This window comes from Ictidomys tridecemlineatus, chromosome 10 (assembly GCF_052094955.1).
Source record: "Ictidomys tridecemlineatus isolate mIctTri1 chromosome 10, mIctTri1.hap1, whole genome shotgun sequence".
Classification (NCBI taxonomy): Eukaryota; Metazoa; Chordata; class Mammalia; order Rodentia; family Sciuridae; genus Ictidomys; species Ictidomys tridecemlineatus.
Window position 1 is genome coordinate 86,786,945 of NC_135486.1, and position 23,228 is coordinate 86,810,172.

The 23,228-nt window shown below is 32.5% G+C and overlaps 1 protein-coding gene across 5 annotated transcripts in view; it reads left to right on the plus strand.

Annotated features, from left to right (window-relative positions):
• Positions 1-23,228, plus strand: part of Mindy3 (MINDY lysine 48 deubiquitinase 3) — an 85,611-nt gene that overhangs the window by 58,966 nt on the left and 3,417 nt on the right. For all 5 annotated transcript variants that reach the window (XR_005730330.2, XM_005330866.5, XM_040276771.2 and 2 more), the window contains 4 exons: positions 14,050-14,122; positions 18,672-18,744; positions 21,248-21,335; positions 22,815-22,886. Coding sequence is in view for 4 of the 5 variants with exons in the window: in XM_005330866.5 (XP_005330923.1) it covers positions 14,050-14,122; positions 18,672-18,744; positions 21,248-21,335; positions 22,815-22,886 (306 nt within the window). In the remaining variant the exon portion in view is untranslated. The remainder of the gene's footprint in view (positions 1-14,049; positions 14,123-18,671; positions 18,745-21,247; positions 21,336-22,814; positions 22,887-23,228) is intronic.

A 23,228-nucleotide genomic window follows, 5' to 3' on the forward strand; every position in this document is an offset into this window, starting at 1 on the left:
ATGCATGGTATTTATCTCTACACCTTTATATTTACTAAGAGTTGCCCTATGGCATGATATATGGTCTATCTTTGAGAAGGATCACTGTGCTGCTGAGAAGAACGTATACTCGCTTGATGATGGTTGATGGATGTATTCTATATATGTCAGTTAAGTCTAGGTTATTGATTGTGTTATTGAGTTCTATAGTTTCTTTATTCAGCTTTTGTTTGGAGGATCTGTCCAATGGTGAGAGCGGTGTGTTGAAGTCACCCATAATTATTGTGTTGTGATCTATTTGATTCTTGAACTTGAGGAGAGTTTGTTTTATGAACATTACAGCACCATTATTTGGTGCATACATATTGGTAATTGTTATGTCTTGTTGGTGAATGGTTCCTTTTAACAGTATATAGTGTCCTTCTTTATCCCTTTTGAGTAACTTAAGTTTGAAGTTGATTTTATTTGATATGAGTATGACCCCTCCTGCTTGCTTCCGAGGACCATATGAGTGGTATGATTTTTCCCAACCTTTCATCTTCAGCCTGAGTATGTCTTTTCCTGTCAGATGAGTCTCCTGAAGGCAGCATATTGTTGGGTCTGTTTTTTTAATCCAAGTTACTGGCCTATGTTGCTTGATTGGTGAGTTTAAGCCATTAACATTTAGGGTTACTATTGATTTATGCTTTGTACTTCCAGTCATGTTTACTTATTTATTTTAATTTGGCTTGTTTTTCCTCTTTGGTTATTTCCCCACCCCCCTTTACTGAGTTACCTCCCCCTGTTGGTTTATTTCATTCCATAGGTTGCTCATTCCTTTGATTTGGACCTCTATACCTTCCTCTATCCCAATGACTCTTAAGTTTGGTTTTTTTATGACATCCATATCTGTTGGATGTTTTGCTTGTGGTTTCTTACTAGCCTTTCTGTGTTGACTATAGTCTTTTCGAGTTGATAAACTTTGTCTTCATTATCTGATGTTCTGACTTCTATTTGATCTAGTCTATTTGTAATATTCTCATTTGAGTTTTTGATTTGGTTTATGGTTTCCTGCATTTCTAGGATTACTGTTTGATTTTTTTTCAAAATCTCTTTCTCCTGGTAGAGTTCATTTTTTGCTTTTTGAATCTGTTTATGTAATTCATTTTCAAAGTATTCTTTCGTTGTTTGGACTTGCTGTTTAATGACTTTTTTAACATTCCATTGCATCTGAGTCAGGTATGCCTTGAGTTCTTTCTCTGTCCATTTTTCTGGTGCCTCTAGGTTCTCCTGTAAATTTAAGTTGTCCTGCATTGTTTGTAATCCTTTTTTTCCCTTGTTTTTTCATGGTGCTCACATTACTTTCTAACTCTGTTTGACTGCTGTGTTTTCTTCTATAAATATGTTTTAGTTTTGAATAGCTCCAAGATCTCTCCTTTGTGTTGGGAGACAATGTTTAGAGATGTTGGATTTAATTGTGATTTAAAGTAAATTCATTAATTTCATTAAAGGCCTTCAGATTTTGATGGCATATAGAGAATTGAGGTTTGAATTTAGGATTCTATGTTAAGGTCGGGCGATTTGATGGTATGGAGATTAGTATATCTTAGCTTCTTTGGGGGGTTGCTTAAATGCAGGCAGATATTAACAAGAGAATAGACAGGAGTACTTGGGGGTAGTTACGGGCTTAGGCGGACTATAGACCATCTCCTAATATTCATCTGTTCTATCGCTGAACTTGCTGTGATGGGGTCGGATATGTCAGAAACTGGCGATGTTGACGTCAGCTCTCTAGGATGGTGGCCACTGCCTTCCTTGGTGGGTTGTCCGGTGTGGAGGGCAGATCTGGACTATTTCTCTCCTCCATCTCAAACCCAGAACTCAGCCTGCAGCACTGTGAGGGCAGAGTTGGCAGGACCCCACAGAATCCGTAGCACCGTTTCTCTGCATTGCTGGCACGTTATCGTGTAGGCTCCGGCTGGTGGGCGGGCCGCTGATCAATCAGCCTGAATCTCCAGGCACGCGGTTCACTCGCAATTGAGCCGCAGTAACTGATCCTCGGGTGTTGAAATCCTACCTCTAGGTTTCAGCGCACCCCAATTTTGCTGGAAATTCCTAACAAGATACCTTCTGGCCGTTCTAAACTCACTAATCACCATCACAGTGATGCGATACACAGGGATGATGCACTCTATTCGCCGCCATCTTCCGGGAGCCTCTCAAAACATGAATTTTTAATCAAACTTTTTCCTACATGCTTTGCATATTTTGGGGCATCAGAAACTTGGGGTTATGTTACTGCGCAGTACCATCCTAGTACTAAAAGTTTTTATTTTTAATTATTTTGAAGAGAAATCTCTCCAAATATAAATGTTCCTGCCTCCTTAAACAAAGTTAACATTAATTGTATGTAATATTTCTTTGCTTCAACTCTGAATGTCCTCATGCTGCCTCATTTGTATATTTGGTTTTTGGGTATTTTCTAAACCATTTCCTTTTAATTATTTCTTGATCATGTCAGTGATATGGAAGAGAGCTCTTCTCCTGGGAATTTGTTTATTTTTTGTTACAATATAATACAAGTAATTGTCTAAAGAAGATAAACTGTTGTTAATAGAAGGGCCTAACTGTGTAAAATGTATAAATTCTATGAGCTTTCATCAATACTGTGGATCAGTGTTGATGAGTCAACACCTCTAGCTGTGTCCATAATTGGGGGGGGGCGGGGGCGTGGAATTGTAGCCAGTAGAATTGATAGCAGATTAAGGCAAAATCTTAGGTATTTCATTGTATGACCATCACTAAGTCTTAATAAGTTTGATTTGTTTTGTTGTTGTTTGTTACCCTCTGCCTAGAATGTGATTATAAATTCCTGCTTGGCACTCATGGTCTAATTTTGAAATGCTTTTGCATTATGGTTGTCATTTCTTCTACTTCTTTGTTCCTATTTTTTCCATGCCCTACCTTCTTGTGACAGAGAGCACCTGATTTGCTTTTCCACATTACCTAATATAGCAAACATTTCTCATTGTATTAAATACTGTTGAAATGTAAGGATTAATAATATCTTTTAATCATTTACTGAGTGTTTTCTGTTGGGAACTATGCTAAGTATCTTACTTGCATTTATGTTTCACTATTTGATGTAAACAATCTCTAAAGTACCATTTTCATCTATATTTTATAATCTGTGGCCAATTAAAAAATGTCATCTCCAAGTCATGAACAAATTATAGGAAAATGAAATCAAATCATTTTACTAGAGTGGAGTAGAGTCTGAAGGGAGAGGTGGATGCAGATGAATTGACACTTGAATGAAAGAACATGATAAGTTTTAGAATTATATGAAATGTCAGCTGTATTCTAGGTTTAGAAAAAGAGGTGTGATATGTGAAACATCATACTATTTTTGGAGAGTTGCAATTGATTTTATAGTTAAACCATCCTTTTGCTAGAAGATATTAGGATGGAGTCAGAGGCTGGAGGTTCAGATATCAGACTAGCTTGAATAACCAAATTTATTCCCAGATTATCTTCACATTATATTAATGTTTATCTTAAGATAAAAGACAAAAAACATGAATATCCAAAGCATGAATGCAATGCAAATTTATTAAAGTAGAGCAAATCACTTAATAAGCAATCAATTTCTCTCAAACTATGATGAAATGTTTTAAATATTATAAATTTGAGTACTGTGATTGTTTTTCAGTCATTGAAACCTTTTTTAAAATATTAGGGGGAAAGAATTGTTTGGGGGAGGGATGGAGAATATCTTTTTCTTTTTATTCATACTAATCCAGGCCTACCTTGGATACATTATTGGTATTGAGTAGACTCAGTTTCATTAATCTCTTTAGGCATTCATTTTCATATTGAAACACATGAAGTCTGCATATGTTGAGATTTCCTTATTCGTAGTTTTGTTTAAATTTTGTCATTGAGTAGCATGAGGAGAAAGAGGAAAAAGCATATCAGGTGTGAATAGGAAGAGCAAACATTCATGTGATACAAGCAGAATTAAAGCCCATCCAGAACATCAGGTTTTAATTCTTTTGCTTTAGTTAACAGACAACTCTAAAATTTCAGAGGTTTCCACAATGGCATTAAAGAAGAGGGCAACAAGAGCTGTCCATCCTCTAGGGAAGGAGGAATATTTGACTACTGACAGGACAGTGTTTAGAAATGCCTACTGGGGGTGATAAACGGAATTTAATTAAGTCTCTTATATTTAAATTCTCTACATCATAATCCCCCCACACTTTTTTTTTTTTTTTTTTTTGCCTGAACTGGTAACTACAACTCCCTCTGCACATCACCTAAACACACACCCCAAAGTTTATTTCTCTCATCTATACATTGACTGAGGTGTGCTCTGTGTGCTTCCTTTACTGTAAGATGTGGCTTGAAGGAAAATGTAGCACTCCTGACAGAGGGTAAGAATGGGACTTCCACAAAACTTGACAGAACTCTTATAGCTTCTGTTGGGAGATAACATAATGGCACTTCCAGGTATGTGTCTCTGGCCCAAACAAGTCACCTGGCCAAACATGATATAACTGCAGCAAGAGAGTTGACCCTTCCCATAGAAAGGGACTTCAGGTTCTCAGCAATATGCAGTGAAGCAGTGATATTTAATCCTCTTAAGGAAGGGGAGGAGCAATTAATTGGAAACAATAATGTCATCTACTACAGTAGATTACTTTGTGTCCTGGTGACTTAAGAGAGTTTAATTCTGATGATCCAAAGAGTCTTTTCTTAGAAATAAAGAGAAATTTTTTCAGATTTAGTGTGCCTTTTACCTTTGTGTTTGTATAATGCTAACTTCTGCCATCTGTAAAAGTCATTTTTCTTTAATTATGTTGGATATTCATATGCTCAAGTTAGCCTTTTCACTACTGTATTTTATTAAGAAAACAGGTGACATCTCTTAAATGGTGTTTACATAAACGAGAGTAAACAGTGATTTGAAAGACTATTTTCCCAGAGATGTTCATAATAGCATCCTAGATGCATAGGAGAGTTACTCACAAAGTAGACAACTTGAGGCATTAGTTGTCCTACAGCAGAAATCAGTTGAGAAGAGCTGTAAGGATTTTCAAAGTAAGCTATGTACTCACGATAGTGGGAGAAAAGGCCCACTCATTAATAACTGTGATGAGTATAATGTAAGAGTAGCTCATGTCCATCAGCCATTCCTTCTACTGCCTTTTTTCCACTGTATATTTAGAGTATTTTTATGGACAAAGATCTTCAAAGTGTTTTTCATTGTTGCCTGCCCTGATGACTTTACTGATACAACACAAATTGTAGTATTCAATGGAGATGGCCTGGGGCTTTTGTATGTTTTTGGAAAAATAATGGAAAAAGTAATTCTGTCCTACCTATGTTCAAGTGATATTTGAGAATATTTGATAAGTGGCTTATAAAAATGATGGGAATAGATTCTAAGTATAGTTGGTGGGCAAAAAGTTGGTATTAAGCAGATTATAAGGTGATTTTAAAGTAAAATTTTACTTAAAAGTTAATTATACACCAATTAGCTTGTTTTTTGAAGAGGCTTTTAGCACTATAAAAAGTCTGCAAGCTAAAATGTCATTTATTTATATGTTTTATATGCCTGAAGTTAGGTTAGGCTTTTGGAGGTTCTTTAATTACTCATGACAGCAGATTGTTCTTGATAATAGTGAAAAGTATAATGAATAAACTTTAAAGATCTTTTATTAATAATCTACTTATATTTAGCTAACATAGTCCTTATGTTTCACTACATGTTCAAAAGGATAGCTAGTGTTGCACATTTTCAAAGGTTTATGGTGATCAGTGAATAATTATCTTGATAGTACAGAGAGCTACATGAAAAAAGGATATTTCATTCACAATTATAGGATATAAGATAGTCCCATTACGCCTTGAATTTATCCCTCCTTTTCTTCTGTGGCACTTTACCAATTAAAGGTGGGTGAAGTTAGATAACGTGTAAAGCCTTAATTTTTAGCAATCCCTTTTGAACAATAAACTGGCTAAATAGAAGGTGTTTACTCTAACATTCCTCTGACCAAAGAATCTAATTTTTATCAGACTAATATAGAGATTTGCTTTTAGGATAAAATCATTTTGATTGTGAGTCATCTTATATAGCTAAAAGCAAACAGTATTTAAATATTTATCTCTTAAGTTTTTGATGTTTTTCTATTGATAGTAACTAAAAGTTTAGATGCTTTTCTTATTAAAATTTTCTTCTAAATGGAACTAGGGATGAAAGTTACTACTGACTTCAGTAATTTAGAATTACAGTATTGGAATCTTAATTATAATCAGTGGCTAATTTAAGCAGAATAAAGGATTGGTGTGCATTTTTTGAACTTCATATTAGGTAATAAGAAAATTATCTAATTTTTAAAGATAATTTTTTAAATATTCATGAAAATATAGCAACATGTTTTTTTTATGAGTTAAACTGTGATTTTAAGTGCATCAACTAAGTCTACCATCTAATAAGCTTGACTGTTAAAAATAAAATTTACGGTTGCATGGATAGATTGGGAAAATAATTCTAACAATGAAATCTAAAGCTGTTACTATATTAAGTTTTAGAAATGGAAAATCTGAGGAGTAGAATATTCTTCATATTCTTCACATTTACATAGGTATTATATGAAAGTTTTATTTCACTTTATCCTTTGTAATTATTTCTTTTATGTACCATAAGAAAAATATGGGAGCTATAATACCTCTCCAAAATATTTTGCTTTAGCATTATAAAACACACTGAATTAAATGAAATTCTTTATTTCTGTTCACACTTGCACAGCAAATCACTATATTTATTATTAGTGTATTACCAAATTTGCAACATGGATCATTCTGCTACAAATCTTTGTATTAGGAAGCTTGTTCACAGATGTTTAAATTAATTGGTAAAAATTTTTTACAAATAAATTGGTAAAAATTAGTGTTGCAATTTATATTAAATAAAAATTTAAAATTTAGTCCAATAGAGGGTGGTTTTATAAATTCTGATTTCATCAGTAAACATTTAATTATATAAAAAACTTTCACTGATACTATTTTTCTATAGTAATCTAGAAGGCATTGTAAACACTCAAATAAGTAAGTCAGGCTCACTTTGGAAGACTTGTGGGTGAGAACTTATTTTCATTAGCATTTACTGTTATCCCTTCCACCCTCCCTTCTTCTCCCTTCTGGTATTAAACATACTTAAAATAAGTGGTACGATTAAGAAGAGTTAATTCCCAATGAGTTTAACAAATTGCCTGTTAATTCCTAAGGAATTTAACAAATTGGCCTATCACTGAGGCCAACAGAGCAAAACATGATTTTTCAATTCTTCAAGACTTTGCTTTATTTGAAACACTTACATTTGGTGTTTTTATTATATGGGACTTGGCCAGTACAATTGGGATGTTTTTGGAAGGAAAAGGGGAGTTTCTGTTTAGGTTGGTAACATATGGTTTTATTGTTGTTACCCACATATGGAATTTTGAGATACTTGTTTCACATATCATAATGTGCCATGCATGAAGATAACTGCATTTGTTGTACATGGATGTTTAACCATTACCTCAAAACTCTGAAAGTTCACAGCCATTCATTCTTCCATCAGAACTGATTTCCCTTTCTAGCTTCTTCCCCTTTTCTCTTTCAGTTCCTATCAGTCCTCTTCTCTTCCAGTTTCCCCACCTTCCTACCTTTCACAGTTCTGTTCTTTCTATCTAGAATTCCCCACATTGTTTCTTCTTTCTGACAATAGCCAATATCTTCTTTACAAAGAAGATATTTTGGCTCTTGAGATGATTAAGACATATTTACACCCCAATATCTGTAGAATAAAAGGAAGCATGTTTAACACTTAACAAATGTTATAAGTCAGCAAACTTTGGCTCTCAGATCAAATGAACCCACCACCTATTTTTGTAAAATGATGTTTTATTGGAACACAGCCACAGTCATTTGTTTTTCTGCTGAGTTTTTTTTTTCTTTTTACAAAGTCATAACCAGAGGCAATAAATATATAGTGCACTTTTCATTAGAATTCATTTAAATTAATTCCTTTCTAGATTAGCAAAACATTTTTTTTTAATTTGTAACCTTTGGAACTTAGACACATAGTATCAGGCAGTTCTCTTACGTCCATCTTCCATTCCTGCATTTTCTGAAACCTTTAATGCCAAAGTATTTGATATAAACTTTTTTGTGTGGCTAAAAATGTGGAATCTTCCTGGCTTCTCTCAACTTTTCCCAAAACATCACTTTGTAGGAATATTGAAGAAATGTTTTGATAATATTGTCCACCATCTCATCCCCCTAAGAGGTGTTTTGTTTTACTTGTATTCTGAGAGTGTTTTATTATTTATTATAAGTTGACATCTTATATGAATTCCTGGGATACAAAGTAATACAATGTGGACTATAGTGTGGAGTCATTAAATCACATTAATTAATGATCTGTCACCTCAGATACTTAACTTTTTTGGTGAAAACATTTAAAATTAACCTTCTTAGCAATTTTGAAATGACCAGTATTTATTATCTGTATTCACCATGTTATGTAATAGAAGTTTTTTTTAAAAAAAAAAAGTTACTCAGGCATGTAATGTTATCCCCTTTGACATTATGTCCCCATTTCTTCCACTTCTATAACCACCACTCTACCTCTCTGCTTCTGTGAATTCAGTTTTTAGAGTTCTTATATGTGAGGACAAAAAATATTTCTTTCTATGCCTGACTTATTTCACTTAGCATATGTTCTCCAGTTCTTTCCATGTTATTGTAAATAATAATTTTCTTTAAAACTAAGTAGTATTCCATTGTCTCTATATACTACATTTATTCTTTCATCTGTTGAGGGACATTTAACTTAATTCTATAATTGGCTATTATGAGTAGGGCATCAAAGAACATTGGAATAACACACATCTCTTTGATTTCAGATCTTTTGGGTAAGTACCCCGAAGTGATATTGCTGGATCTTATGTTAATTCTTTTTTTTTTTTTTTTTGGTGCTGTGGATTGAACCCAGGGCCTTCTTGTACATGCAAGGCAAGCACTCTACCAACCTGAGCCATATCCCCCCAGCCCATTAGTTCTATTTTAATTTTTCAAGGAACCTACGTGTAGTTTTCCAGAATGGTTATGCTAATTTACATTTATTACCAGTAATATAAAGGGGTTTCCTTTTCTCTATTTACTCATCAGCCCTTGTTATTTTCATCTTTTTATAAAAGCCATTGTGGGGCTAGGTTTGTGGCTCAGCGGTAGAGCGCTCGCCTAGCATGTGCAAGGCCCTGGGTTCAATTCTCAGCACCACACAAAAATAAGTAAATAAAATAAAGGTATTGTATCCAACTACAACTAAAAAATAAATATTTTTAAACAAAAGCCATTGTGGCAGATGTGAAATATTATCTCATGTGGTTATAATTTACATTCTCCTAATGAATAGTGATATTATTTTTTCATATGTATGCTTCCATTTGTCTGACTTCTTTTAAGAAATATTCAGATACCTTGATCATTTTTAATTGACTTTTTGTTTTCTTCTGAGTTTTTTGAGCTCCTTATATACTTATATTTGGAAAGTAATCCTTTAGCAGATGTACAGTTTATAAATATTTTCTCCTGATTTATAGGTTGTCTTTATACAGTTTCCTTTGCTGTTTGGAAGGTTTTTAATTTGATGTAATCCCATTTTTCTGTTTTTGTTGCATGTGCTTTTAGGATCAACTCCAAAATAATCATTGCCCAGATCAATGTCATTGCTAGTTTTCCTCTGTTTTCTTCTAGCAGTTTTACAGTCTTTGGTCTTATATTTAAGTTTTCTTTCATTTTGTATATGGGATGAGGTAAGGTTTCAATTTTGTCCTTTTACATGAGGAAATCCAATTTTCTCAATACCATTCATTAAGACCTCCCTTTTGACATAGAGGGTTAATTTTTGGGCTCTCCATACTGTTCCATTGGTAATTGTGTTTTGTTTTTGTTGTTTTGTTTCTTTGCCAATAAGATGGTGCTTTAATTGCAATAACTTTGTAATACATTTTAAAAATAGTGTCTGGCTTTGTTCTTTTTGTTCATGGTTATATTGGATATGTGGGATCTCATGTTCTATATAAATTTTAGGAATAAGATTTTTCTATTTCTATGAAAATGAGGTTACAATTTTATTCAGGATTGCACTGAATCTGTATATCACTTTGGGTGATATGAACATTTTAACAGTGCTAATTCTTCCAATTCATGGTCATAAGAGACTATTATGAACAATTATATACCAACGAATTGAATAACCTAGAAAAATAATGGATTTCCTAGATAAATACAACTGTCAAGACTGAATCATGAAAAAATAGAAAATCAGACCAATAACACATATGAGATTTAATCAGTAAAAAAAAATCTTCCATCAAATAAAAACTTGACACCTGTTGGCATCACAGCTGAATTCTACTAAGCATTTAAAGAAAACAACTAATACCATTCCTTCTCATATTCTTCCAGAAAATCAAAAAGGAGAGAATCTGCCAAGCTCTTTTATGAAACAAAACCAAACAAGGATATTACAAGAAATGAAAATTATAGGCCACTATTCTTGATAAATATACATGTGAAAATTATCAGCAAAATTCAGCAAACACATGAGAAGGATAATTCACTAGACTAAGTACGATTTATCCATGAGACAAAAGGATGATTCAACATATATAAATTAATAAATATGTCACATTAACAGAATGAAGGAGAGAAGCTGTATAATCATCTCAGTAGATAGAGAAAAAAAAAGCATTTTACATTATTCAGCATCAATTCATGATAAAACTCATCAAATTAGGCATAGAAGGAATTTACCTCAGCACAGTAAAGGTCCCATACAAGAAGCCCATTACTTCCCAAAAGGGAAAACTAAAAAGTCTTTCCTGTAAGGTATGGAAGAAGACAAGGACATCCATGCTCAGTTCTATTCAACAAGGTATTGAGAGACCTTGCCACAGCAGATTGGCTAGAAAAGAATTAAAAGGCATTCAGCTGAAGGAAAAATTGAAATTATCAGTGTGCTGATAGCGTGATCTTATATATAAAACTAAAGTCTGAATGTTTTCTCTGATTAGTGGATGCTGATCTACAATGGGCGGGGTGGGAGGCGGGGCATGGGAAGAATGGAAGAACTTTGGATTGGCAAAGGGGAGGGTAGGGAGGCATTATAAGAGTAGGAAAGATGGTGGAATGAGATGGACATCATTACCCTAGGTACATATATGATTGCACAAATTTTGTGTCTCTATCCCATGTACAACCAGAATATTGAAATATTGCACTCCATTTGTGTATGATGGATGGAAATGCATTCTGCTGTCATGTACAACTAAGTAGAACAAATAAAAAAATTAAAAAATATATAACACCCTACAGATTCTATTAAAAACTGGTAAAACTAGTGAACACATACAGTTAATTTGCAGGATACAAAAACCTATACACAAAATAAGTATTTCTATACACTAACAACAAACTGAAAAAAAAAATCAAGAGTGCTTCCATTCACAATAATTACCTCTAAAAACCATTTAGAAATAAAACTAAGGAGGTAAAAGACATGCACACTGGAAATTATAAAACATGATAAAAGAAATTGAAGATTCAAATAAATGGAAAAATATCCTGTATCCATGGATTGGAAGAATTAATATTGTTTTTAACTAAGGGAAAAAAACATTTTTTTTCTTTTCTTCTATTTACATTGTAGTTTTAAGTAATACTTATAAATTCTAAATAATGTTTTAAAATTCATTAAATATCTTTCCTCATCATTTATTTGAAAAAAAAAAAGGTTGAAGTGGAACAGTTGTGAATAGAAAGAATGACTATATCTTTATCCCCTGCTGTATACATTTCTTCTTTGCATAAAATTTGGTCTGCTTTTGAGCCAGAAGTTCAGTTGTAGTGTTCATCTTCAAATTTCAACAGTTTTCTCAAAAGGGAATATTGAAAAAGAAAGTAATAGGGATATAACAAGTAATATAAAAATTATTCTAGAGTAGATGTAGAAATTTTTACAACTAAGGTTTGAAATTAATAAGGGAACTGAAGAAGGGTTATAAACCAGTGTTACTGATTGCTTCCTGAATCTGAGAGTTGACACTACTAGCTGTGGTCCAAAGTTACTGAGCAAAGGCTATATTTGTGATGCATTACAAAAAAGAAAGAGGTTTTAAGAAATATTGTTTGGAAATAGATTAATAATCAAACATGAAGTCAAGACTATGGTGACATATACCAGAATTATAAAAGCATTCTTCCTTTGACCCAGCAATCTCATTTTGTTGATACCTTTTAGTGCAACTACAAATGTATGAAATTACATGTTCTTATTTATTTGGTGCATTTTTTATAATAGCTAAAAGATTAAACACAATTGAAGCATCCAGCAATAAAGGAAATCTGAAAGGCATTGAAAGTTATACCGAAAGTAAACTTGTCCCTAAACATGTGTATTATCAGTAAAATAACATTGAAAATGCAGGAAAGGAGATAACAACAAGTTTCTATTAATGGCTGGTAAATGGGAAACAATATACATTACCAAATTTTATAAATGCCAAAAAAATCTTTTACTGGAATACATAAAAATATGCAAAAGCTTGCATAATTTGCCTTGTTTTGATTTCTATTTCTAATTTTTCATAAAAACCAAATGTGCTACTAAGATTCTCAGGAACCTAGTCCTCATGGTCAGGGGTAAGAATTGCTGTAATTCTTAGTTTGTTCATTTGTCTGTGAACAGAATAAAATTTGATCTGCTGTTGAGCTTCTCCTCAATCAGGAGTTCAGTTGCACTATTCACCCACAAATTCCAAGTTATCCCAGAAGAGAAATTGAAAAAAGAAGTAGGGGTACAAAAAGTTAAGGAAGCTAAAGCTCATACTAGAACATATGTAGAATTACAACAAAAATTAGTATGTTTCTTAGAAAAATTGTTTCCATAGGAGAACAGCATTTTAAATTTTATTTAACATTTATGTTTCACAACTTCTTTAGAAGGATTTGAGATGGTGAGAAGGTAAACTTGTTCTTTGAGTTTTATCTCAGCACATTTATAGGTGAAGCCTTAACCAAAAGCTATGACCAGAAGACAATAGGAGCCTAGATTCTACATTCATGCCAACCAAGTAGTAAAATTTTACAGTGACTTGGGTATTTGGAAGAAAACTTTTGTGAATCAATCAAAGATAACACTGAAATTTTGTGCTATAGAATTGTAATAGTAATGCTCACTGTGATAAATTAGTTATGATAGATCATTTATTTTATGGGGAAAAGGAATAATTCTGCCTTAAGATGTTCCCTATGAGTTAGGAAAGTTAAAAATTTGTTTATGCAGAATTTCATTGATTATTGTTTGGTTAGGTATTGCTGAGTTATGATTTTACCAAAGTAATAAATTTCAAATGTGTTACTATGTGTAATTTTATAAATCTTTGCTGCAAAATCTTAGTTTTGAGTATTGAAAACTAGAATGTTTTTTTTTATAGTTCTTTTTTGGGAGGGAGGGGGTTACCAGGGATTGAACTCAGGAGCATTCAACCACTGAGTCACATTCCCTGCCCTATTTTGTATTTTATTTAGAGACAGGGTCTCAAAAGAGTTGCTTAGCACCTTGCTTTTGCTGAGGCTGGTTTTGAACTTGGAATCCTCCTGCTTCAGCCTCCCAAGCAGCTGGGATTACAGGTGTTATATTTCTTAATACCTATCTAATCATGTAAAGAAATTTATGAATTGATTTTTAGATTGCATTTTTATAGTAACTACCTGTATAATGTTACTCTTCAAACATTCATATAAACCTTCACATGTATTTTCTCAATGCTTTTCTGTGTTTGAAGTATTATTGCCATTTTTCACATATACAATGAAGGCCTAGGGAGTTTGTAACTTATCTAGTCACACACCTATGATACATAAGTAGATCAAAATCTCCTGACTTTTTATCATTTCTTCTCCCTGACCTAGTATTTAATTTTTATTGTGATGATGATGGTGCAGCAGGTTGATAGCATGGTTTTATCTTTTCAGGATATGGCTTTAGTTGCTCCTGAAGCTCCTTCAGAACAAGCCAGGAGAGTTTTTCAAACCTATGATCCAGAAGGTAAAAGATCCGATTATGAACTGTTTTATGTCTTTATATATTCAAAGCATATTGATATTTACCTGAGTTTTATTGAAAAGAAATATAGATTGAATTTATAAAAAGTTTTAAAGGAAAATGATGAAAAGAGAACCAAAAAAATAACATATATTACCAATATGTTAACTTTTAATGTTAACTTTTCTTTCTTTCATTATACCTTTTCTCTAACTTAAGAAAAATCTGTTTCCTCTTAGAATTCATAATCTTTTAATCTTTTGGTAATGTTTCATTCTACTTCTTTAGATAAGGAAGTGAAAGGAATTTATATCCTAAAATTTTTCCTACCACTGAATCATGTTAAAGAATAAATAAATTCTATTAATACAGTTTTAAAATATATGAGCTAATCATCAAACTTAAGATGGTTTGAAAAATAGTAACAATTTCTTATGAAAATAAAATTGACATAAAAAGTATAGTACAAGATTCAAAGAAATGTTGTGATGAATTGAACTGAAATTAGAGAGCTGTCATGAAGACTTTGGAGGGAAAGAGCACTTTTGGCAAATGGAGGATAACAGAAAAGAAAGTGATAGGTCTGAGATAGTAACTATTGTCTGGCCTGAGTAGAAACAAAAGCTTTAAGAAAAATAATTAGGTAGAGTTTACTATTTCAAAGTGTTCCTAGAGGTCCAAGGTTAGTGAAATAACTGAGAAAATTAATTATATTAATTGTTGAATTTATATTTTAAAGAAATATATTTCAGGGCTGGGGATATATAGCTCATTTGGTAAAGTGCTTGCCTTGCATGCATAAGGCCCTGTGTTCAATTCCCAGCATCATAAAAAAAAAGAAGAAGAAGAAATATATGTCAGAGGAGTTGAGCATTTTCCTGGAGTATACCCTCTTGAAGATTTAAATACTTTGTTTCCTAACATCTCTAACCTACTTTAAGATACCTGACATCTCAATGGAAAGTGTCACTTCACAGTCATGCACATACATACATATGCCTGCTTTGTTTCAGGACTTCTGTGGGGGCATGTTTCTATCCATGATTACAGTATAAGAGAATTCCTTATAGCATGGAATACATTATAGCCTGAGGTATGCAGGATGGCATGACAGGTCTTTATGGTACAGATTTTTTAAGTGATTTTACAAAATATGAATCATATTCTTACACAAGTAACTATCCAGCACATTCTAAAACCAAAACATATGATTTTGTAGTCTTTTGTGTTGGATACGGCTATGTTTGTTTCACTAGTAAAAATTTTTGAATCAGAATTGAAACTGTGGGTGAATGAGCTTCTTAAGAAAATGATCATGCAGTGAGAAAATTAGAGGATCTTGAAGATGAGAACTATTAATGAACAAGTGCACAAGAAATACCTTCACGGCAAGGGGTGTTCACAAACAGAGGAGACTGAACATTCAAAAATGCTCATTAGAAGGCTGAGTGAAAAAAACTCAACGATGCATACACTAATACTAAGGTTTTAAAAACCTTAGGAGACCTTGTCATAAGCAATAGATTTGCGTGTTTACTTTTTGCAATTTTTTAAATCATTGATGAGATACTTGAACTATTCATTTTCTTTTGCACATTTACCAAACAAAATCAGAATGTCTTTTATTGCAAATAATCACAATTTATAATAAGTGGCAATTTTTTCAAATTTAATCATGAGAGATACAATATGAAAATAAAGTTGCTCTTCCTACTAAAGACAATTGTTGATTAAATAAAATTACTTTCATCTATAAAGTTTCCTTTGTGTCAGCTTAATAGGACTATAAACAATGATTAAAAAGCAAGGAAAATCAGATACCTCAGAGATCATCTTTATGATAAATCATGTTTAGAAAGTTAAACTTTTCTTAAAAACTGAAAATTTTCACTTTCAGTCTTTACAAACAGTCATTTACAAACTAATCTGCTCTTCTACTAATTTTGATTTTTTTTTCCTCCTAAACATAGTATACCTTGCTTTCACAATATAAGCAAATCAAGCCTGCTCAGAACACTAAGTATACTGTCTTACAAGCTTCTAAGTAGTTTTCAATTTCCATTTGGCAGAGACTGGTTTGGGGACAATTGTCCTTTGTCACTCTCCTTAGATACTTGAAGAATAATTGATCTAGAGAGGAGCTAATGAAAAGGGAACTGGAGTTCTGGTACCCATGAGTATTTTTGTATCTTTATCTCACTCACCATACCACTTTATCTCCCACTGTTGGCTGCTACTCAGGTATCTGACAGTTGCATTAACCTGTAAGAACACTGTTCACACACTGTGCCATAGGCATATTGGGAATTAAATTACTGGACTAGTGCAGGCATCTTGCATATTTTAAGCAAGTGATTCTGTGACATAAATCTGGCTTATAAGTGGGACCTGTCTAAAAATAACAGTGACTGGCATTTGCATGGAGCATTACAATTCATATTACATTTTTGCATCCATGATCCCATTAAACTTTGCCATAAATCCAGGAGATAGGCAGGGATTCTATCATCATCATTGTTCTTCAAAAATAAACAACTTTGTGACACTTCTCCAGAACTACATACCAATTAGTAAGAACCAAGATTGTCTAAATATTCTACAAGATCAAATACTTTCTTCCCCTCACTATTCCCGATGTCTTTTTTTAAAGGCTAAAATCTTCAAGTAGTACTTTTTAACTCAAGTTTTCTTTGAACTGTTGTTATTAATTTAGTGGAATAAGGATTTGATATTGACTTTCATTCTACTTGAACAATTAGAGTAACCTCCATTTCTTAGAAGCTAACTTAGAAGATCAAAATCATATGTTTGTACTGTTAATTTTGGTAGCATTCCAAATGAGAAATTTTTATTTTAGCAGGACCTTGATATCTCACATCTAATTACTTGGCTCAGTTTATTGAGCAATCCCAAGTCAAGAACGAAAATAAACACTAGTATATGTGGCTCAGGGTCTCAAAAGTAAAGTGAATCGGCATCAGGCCAATGCAAAGCATCATGCATGCATTTTTAAGGAAGTTCACATTGCATTTATTTATTGCATCTTTTGGGGGTGGGAGTTTTATGTGGTTTTGTACTCAAATGTCTGTTTTATAGGAGTTTTATAAAATAAAAAAATAGTGATGGAGGTAGATTGATCAATGTGATCAGATATGGGACAGAGGAACTTTGTAGTGCCTCCTAAAGAACCTTGTAATAGCAAGTAGATCTACATGATAGCTTATAAACACAGAAACTTATCCAAATAATTTTTCCTATCTCCTGAGAAAAAAATAATTTTGCATTTGGAGATTGTAGATTTTAACTGTGGCTTAACTAAGCAACATAATTTTTCTCTACTTTTCAAATTCATCGAAACTATGCCCACAAAACTTGAAAGTTTTCAAATGTGCCCTCAAACAGATAATTTATTCTCTCTGCTTCAAATTATCAGTAACTTGACAAATTAGAATTATTCTAAACTCTTGCCAAAAAATTGTACTTTTTTTCCTATATGATTTGTAGCCTTCAAGTTGAGACAAATCTGTCTTCAGATGGGGAAACAAGTGCTTAATGATGTTTAAGAACAGAAAAAGACCTTTGTGCTGTTATAACTTCATTTCCTTTTTGATAGACAGTGCACACTGTCTGAATGGGCAACTACACACTTCATTCTGTAGTTTGATTATAGGAGGCAAGGCTTTTGGACATCTTGTTCTCCTTGGCAAGATTTTTTAAAAATCAACTAAAGCCTGAAAAAAGATGCTTATTTAAAGCTGAGACAGTCTTTAGGAATGAGTAGATGATTAAGAGAACTTGAGCACTGTACATTTAAGGCAATAAACAGTTTGCTTGTTTAAAACTACCATCATTTCTAACTACCCTACAAGGTTTTTTCTGTGTCATGTACTATTACATCATCAGAGTTTGAGCCATTTGGCAATGCTATTTCCTCATCAAGCCAAAAAAAATTTTTTCCATTGAATAGCCATCATCAACATTTGATTCTACTCTACATTTCAACTTCAATTTTTTTTCATTAAATCTATAGCTCTTATTTCAGTCATCAAGCCTCTTATAGGATATCTCTTCCTAAGATGTCTATTACCTAATAGTCACTACATTCTTTCAAGATGTTCTATAACATTGTGAGAAAAGGAATTATTTTCTTAATGGGAAATACTTTGTTTATTGAAAGATACACCTAATAAGGTGTTATAATTTTAAGTAGAAAAAAAACTTTTACCCATTTTACAGATTAGTAAGACTGTTTAAAGAAAAAGTAATTTGACTTTAAGGTTTCATTGGAATTTTCAGGTAGAAATTATGTGGTTAACTTTTTTATTTGAAATCTCCCCCCAAAAAGTCTTTTGTCCATGTGCCTTATAAATCTAAAATAAAAGAATCTGGAAATAATAGACATTATTATTTTAAAAAGTAAACTTAATATGCTATTCCTTAATTTTTTGTATTCCTTTTATGTGATCCCCCCCCCCGGAATCTGATTAACAGTACTAGTATATCTTGAGGTAAACTCTTATTTGAAGTTTTTTCTGATATTTGTTTTTTCCAGATAATGGATTCATAGCTGATTCACTTCTAGAAGACGTAATGAAAGCATTGGACCTTGTTTCAGATCCTGAATAGTAAGCTAAATAGGGAGTGTCATCTTGTAAAATCAAAAAGATTCCATTATATTTTAAACATTATATTTATCTTTTTTAAAAAAGTTAAGCCTGCATTGTAAAAACTATCAATTTATATAAAATAAAGATTTAGAAAGAAATCAAACTAATCTATTATGATAGTAGAGACTTAACATATTTAAAATGAGCTTCCTTTTCCACCTCGTACTGCTGCTTTTTCTGAAGTGCTGAAAATGTCTTTAAGTTTTAAGTACAGGTATTCCATTTAAAGATTTTATTTCTTTTATGGTTTCTGTGAAATAATAAAAGAACCAGCAAGCCTGTAATTTTCAATCTTAAATAAAGATGACTAAATACATTGACTTTTCTAAATGATTAACTGATCTTAACCCTTTGTGAGTGACTTCAGTATATTTCAGGGTACAGAATTTTAGTATTACTTTTATGTCTTATCTTGTTATTCCTCTAAATTTAACAATGTATAAAACATAACTTTCTTCATAGATGTAGGATCTTTAATAAGAAATATTTTCTCGTTGATAATAAAGTAGGTATGTGTATTACATCTCTCCTAATTTTTCCCTTTTTTCTGCACAATTTTTTCTTCAAGGTTTTTCTGACAGTGAACAAACTTTAGCTTACAGAACAGTAAAAGCAAAAGCAACATGAAACATTAGTATACATAGTTTTTAGAATTTGGTCCTATTTTTAAATAAGTTCAGGTCTGCTTTTTTGGAAATGTGGAATACTTATAAACTAATCACATCTGAATTAATGTTTCAGTCATCTTAAAACTTTATTTTACCCATTCTCAATAATTAGACAAAATTATTTTAGCTTAGAAATTCAGAGTTGAACTGGTCTGATAAATGATAAAATAGTAAGTAACTGTTTTTCTTCCAGACTAATTTCCACATAGAGACCATCTTGTTTGCCCTGCTCTAATTTTCAAAAGAGAACTGAACTCAATCTTGGTTACTGATAGTTCTTAAGATGGGATGATGAAGGAGAAAGGGTCTTTTTGTTATTTTCAAATTCTTGTATGGATACATGCATATATGTAATTGCCCTTTTTCATCAGAATACATAGTATGCCTTGAATTATAGTTAGTATAGATGATTCAATCAGATTGTTTTCTTAGAAGTAGCTGTAAAACTGGACTAAGTTCTTTCTGTAGTTTGACCGATTCACATAAAATGTGATAGCCCATAATCTAGAATATATTAAAAAGTTAAATATTGTAAATATAAAATGTACCCATTTGTTTCATGTCATAACCTGGCCTTGCTCAGTCTTGCTAAAATATCATGTCCTTTTTGTAGTGTCCTAGAAGAGATACATGGCTGTAGGATGCAAATAGCCTACTCACCATACCACACATAAGATACAGTCTGACCTGAAGTTTACAGGAGACATGGCTACTGCAGTGCACATATGGATTTCTTAAACCTTAAAGCAAATCTTACCCTTACAGGGATAGCTTAAACTCCCTTTAAGAAAGAAACTCCTTGTCATTGACCCAGACAAAATACCCACATTCCCAGTCAGAAAGTCAAACCCCCTGACTGTATCTGGCCTATGTCATGGGCTGCATCTGCTGCCCATCTCTTAAGAGCTTGAGCCACAGAAGATGTCCAGATTCATTTTAACTTGAATTGAACCTAAGAGGAGAAGTGCCCAGTGAAACCCCAAACACAGTGTTTTACTTGTTATATAACGAGCTAAATTTAACTTGGAATTATAGTTTGAGATAGCTGAGAGAATAAAACTTTTCTGAAAAGACCATTTTTGTTTCTTAAAACCTTCCAGATTTCAGTCCATTTTAACATATCGTCTTTCTAGTCATACATAACACTTTTTAATAACTTTGACTTCACCTAAATGGCAAAGATTACATAGAGTTCTATTTTCTTTAGACTACTGCTGGGCCAATAAAGTACTTGCCACTTACTCTAATTCACTATACTTCAGCTCTTTGGTGATTATCTTTCCTCTTCAACCTTCAAGTAAGCATTTTAAGACTGTCTCAGATCTTGAAAATAACCTTTTTTACAAAACATTTTTGATTATCTGATGTACTACGCCTTTTGACATGTTTTTCTTCTTAGGCTGTACATGAACTTTTTTTTTGTAAAGTTAAATGCTTCATTTCGTTGTTAAATTCAGGCTTACCTGTGAAGCAAAGAAAATTTGCCTTTGGGAGGTAACAAGACTGGGTTTTTAAGCCTTGGTTTTTAAATTACCTAATAAGGAACAAAAATATTCCAAAGTCATCATCATAATTTAAATTTTAAATAGTAACAGATTACTCTGGTTTAAAAATAACAAAGTTTTGGCAAATTAAATGTCATTCCTGTGTATTTGTCATTAAGATCCTGAAAAGAACAGCTTTTAGAATTTTTGGCAGTCAAATGTGTTATAGTACCAGTAATTTAATCATAAAAGAAAAAAAATAAGACCTTCCTCCTTTGGTATTCATTGTTTTCCTTTTTTCTCCTATAGTATAAATCTCATGAAGAATAAATTAGATCCAGAAGGATTAGGAATCATATTGTTGGGTCCATTTCTTCAAGAATTTTTTCCTGATCAGGTAACATAGTTGAAGAAATACATTTATTATTTTGTTCTGTTGGAGGGGCCTCATCTGTCATGGTTTGGGTATTTTTTCCTATTTCTTTAAAATGTCCTAAGGTGTATATGAGAGACTGAGAGTGCTCTGTTATGTAAAGAACTTCCCCATGCAGAGAGGTCAGAGCCCTGTGTACCAATACATTAATGCAGAGCTTAGTGGGTCCGTGTGTGCTGGTGCAGTGCTGCATTGCCTGGGGTATACACACGTGCCAGTAGTGATGGCTGCTTGGAGCAGGGAAGGTGACAAAGGATACTGCAGTCACCGATATTTATACATAACCATACTGTTTTTTCTACAAGGATAAAATTCAAAAGTATATGAAATTAAAAACATCCTCCATTCCCTCTCATCCCCATGTTCATTCTCATGTGTAACTATTGTTATGTGTAACTATTGTTACTAGATTAGTATTTATCTTCTAAGAATTTTGTGAATACGGAGAAATGAGGGTAAAGGTGCCTATAGGTAGTAGGAGCCACTACTAGTTAACCTAAATTCCAGGAGAATCTCAGTTGAATCGAAGAAAAGGTAGAATTTTGTTTCAGTAGAGCTATGCTTTTTCATACTGGGACATGTCTTCTGTAGAATGTTGATAGTCGCTCATTTATTTAGAATATAAGCCTGTCACAAAACCCTTGAGTTTTGTCTGTGTCACTGGCAAACTAATTCTATATCCTATGTTGTCTTCTTATCTAAGAATTTTACTACTGAACTGAACTACTTAAATAGTTACTTGGTGGTCATTTTATCAGACAACATGTTGTAAATTGAAATTCATTGTTTCAGTTGAAATGCCAATTTCTTTTCTATCTCTATCATAAAAGAAATGTATTAGTACCAGTAATTTAATCATAAAAGAAAAAAATAAGACCTTTTCTACAAGTAGAAAAACTGTAAAAATGAAAAAATGGTTGAAGGAAATTTATAAGATATAATTATTAAATTTTAAGATGGCTATTATTTTCATAGTGTTTTTTTATGAATTAAAAGTTAAGCTTTCAAATGATATTTTTGGGAATGAAACCCATAACTCAATATTGTAGACTAAATTGGAAGCATATCAGTGCATTGTATAAGTGTTGTCTGTGCAAGCGTGATACCACTGTTCTTCCATATTGATTGAAAGGAACAACTTATTACAAAGAAGAAAAGTAGGGAGATATTTTAGTTAAGTATTTTTGTGTTATAAAATAATACATGCACATAGCTAAGCATAAGTGAAGAAGAGCTTATGTGAAAATTTATACTTCCTTCTTCCCAATCTCTTCTCCAGAAGCACCTGTTGCAGCTTTTTGGTTTTCTGGGAATTACTCCATTTAAGTTCTTTGCTTTGTCGAATGATGCCCCAATGAAAGGATGAGCATTTAAGAAACTTTGATTTTATGTTCATTGCTTGATAAAATGATATAAAGTTTTAATAGTAATTTATTTATATAGGGCTCCAGTGGTCCAGAATCTTTTACTGTCTACCACTACAATGGATTGAAGCAATCAAATTATAATGAAAAGGTAAGATAATTCACATAGCAATTTGTCTTCAACTGGGTTGATGAAATAAGTACATATGTATATAGCAACAGCAGATTCCCATAAAGTTGTTACCTAAGGTTATTCCAGGAGTCTCTTTACTATCAAAACATATTTTAGAATTAGTCATACCGATTTGTTCAACATGATACGGTACATTGAAGATCTAAATTGGAGCAATATTTCACTGTGACAAAATAACTGCATCTACATGCATAGTGTTACCCTTGGCTTTGTACATATTTCTAAATTGGCATTATGGTTAGTATAGTGAATGTCATTACAGATGCATTTAAATGCAGAAGGAGGTGACAATAGAATTTA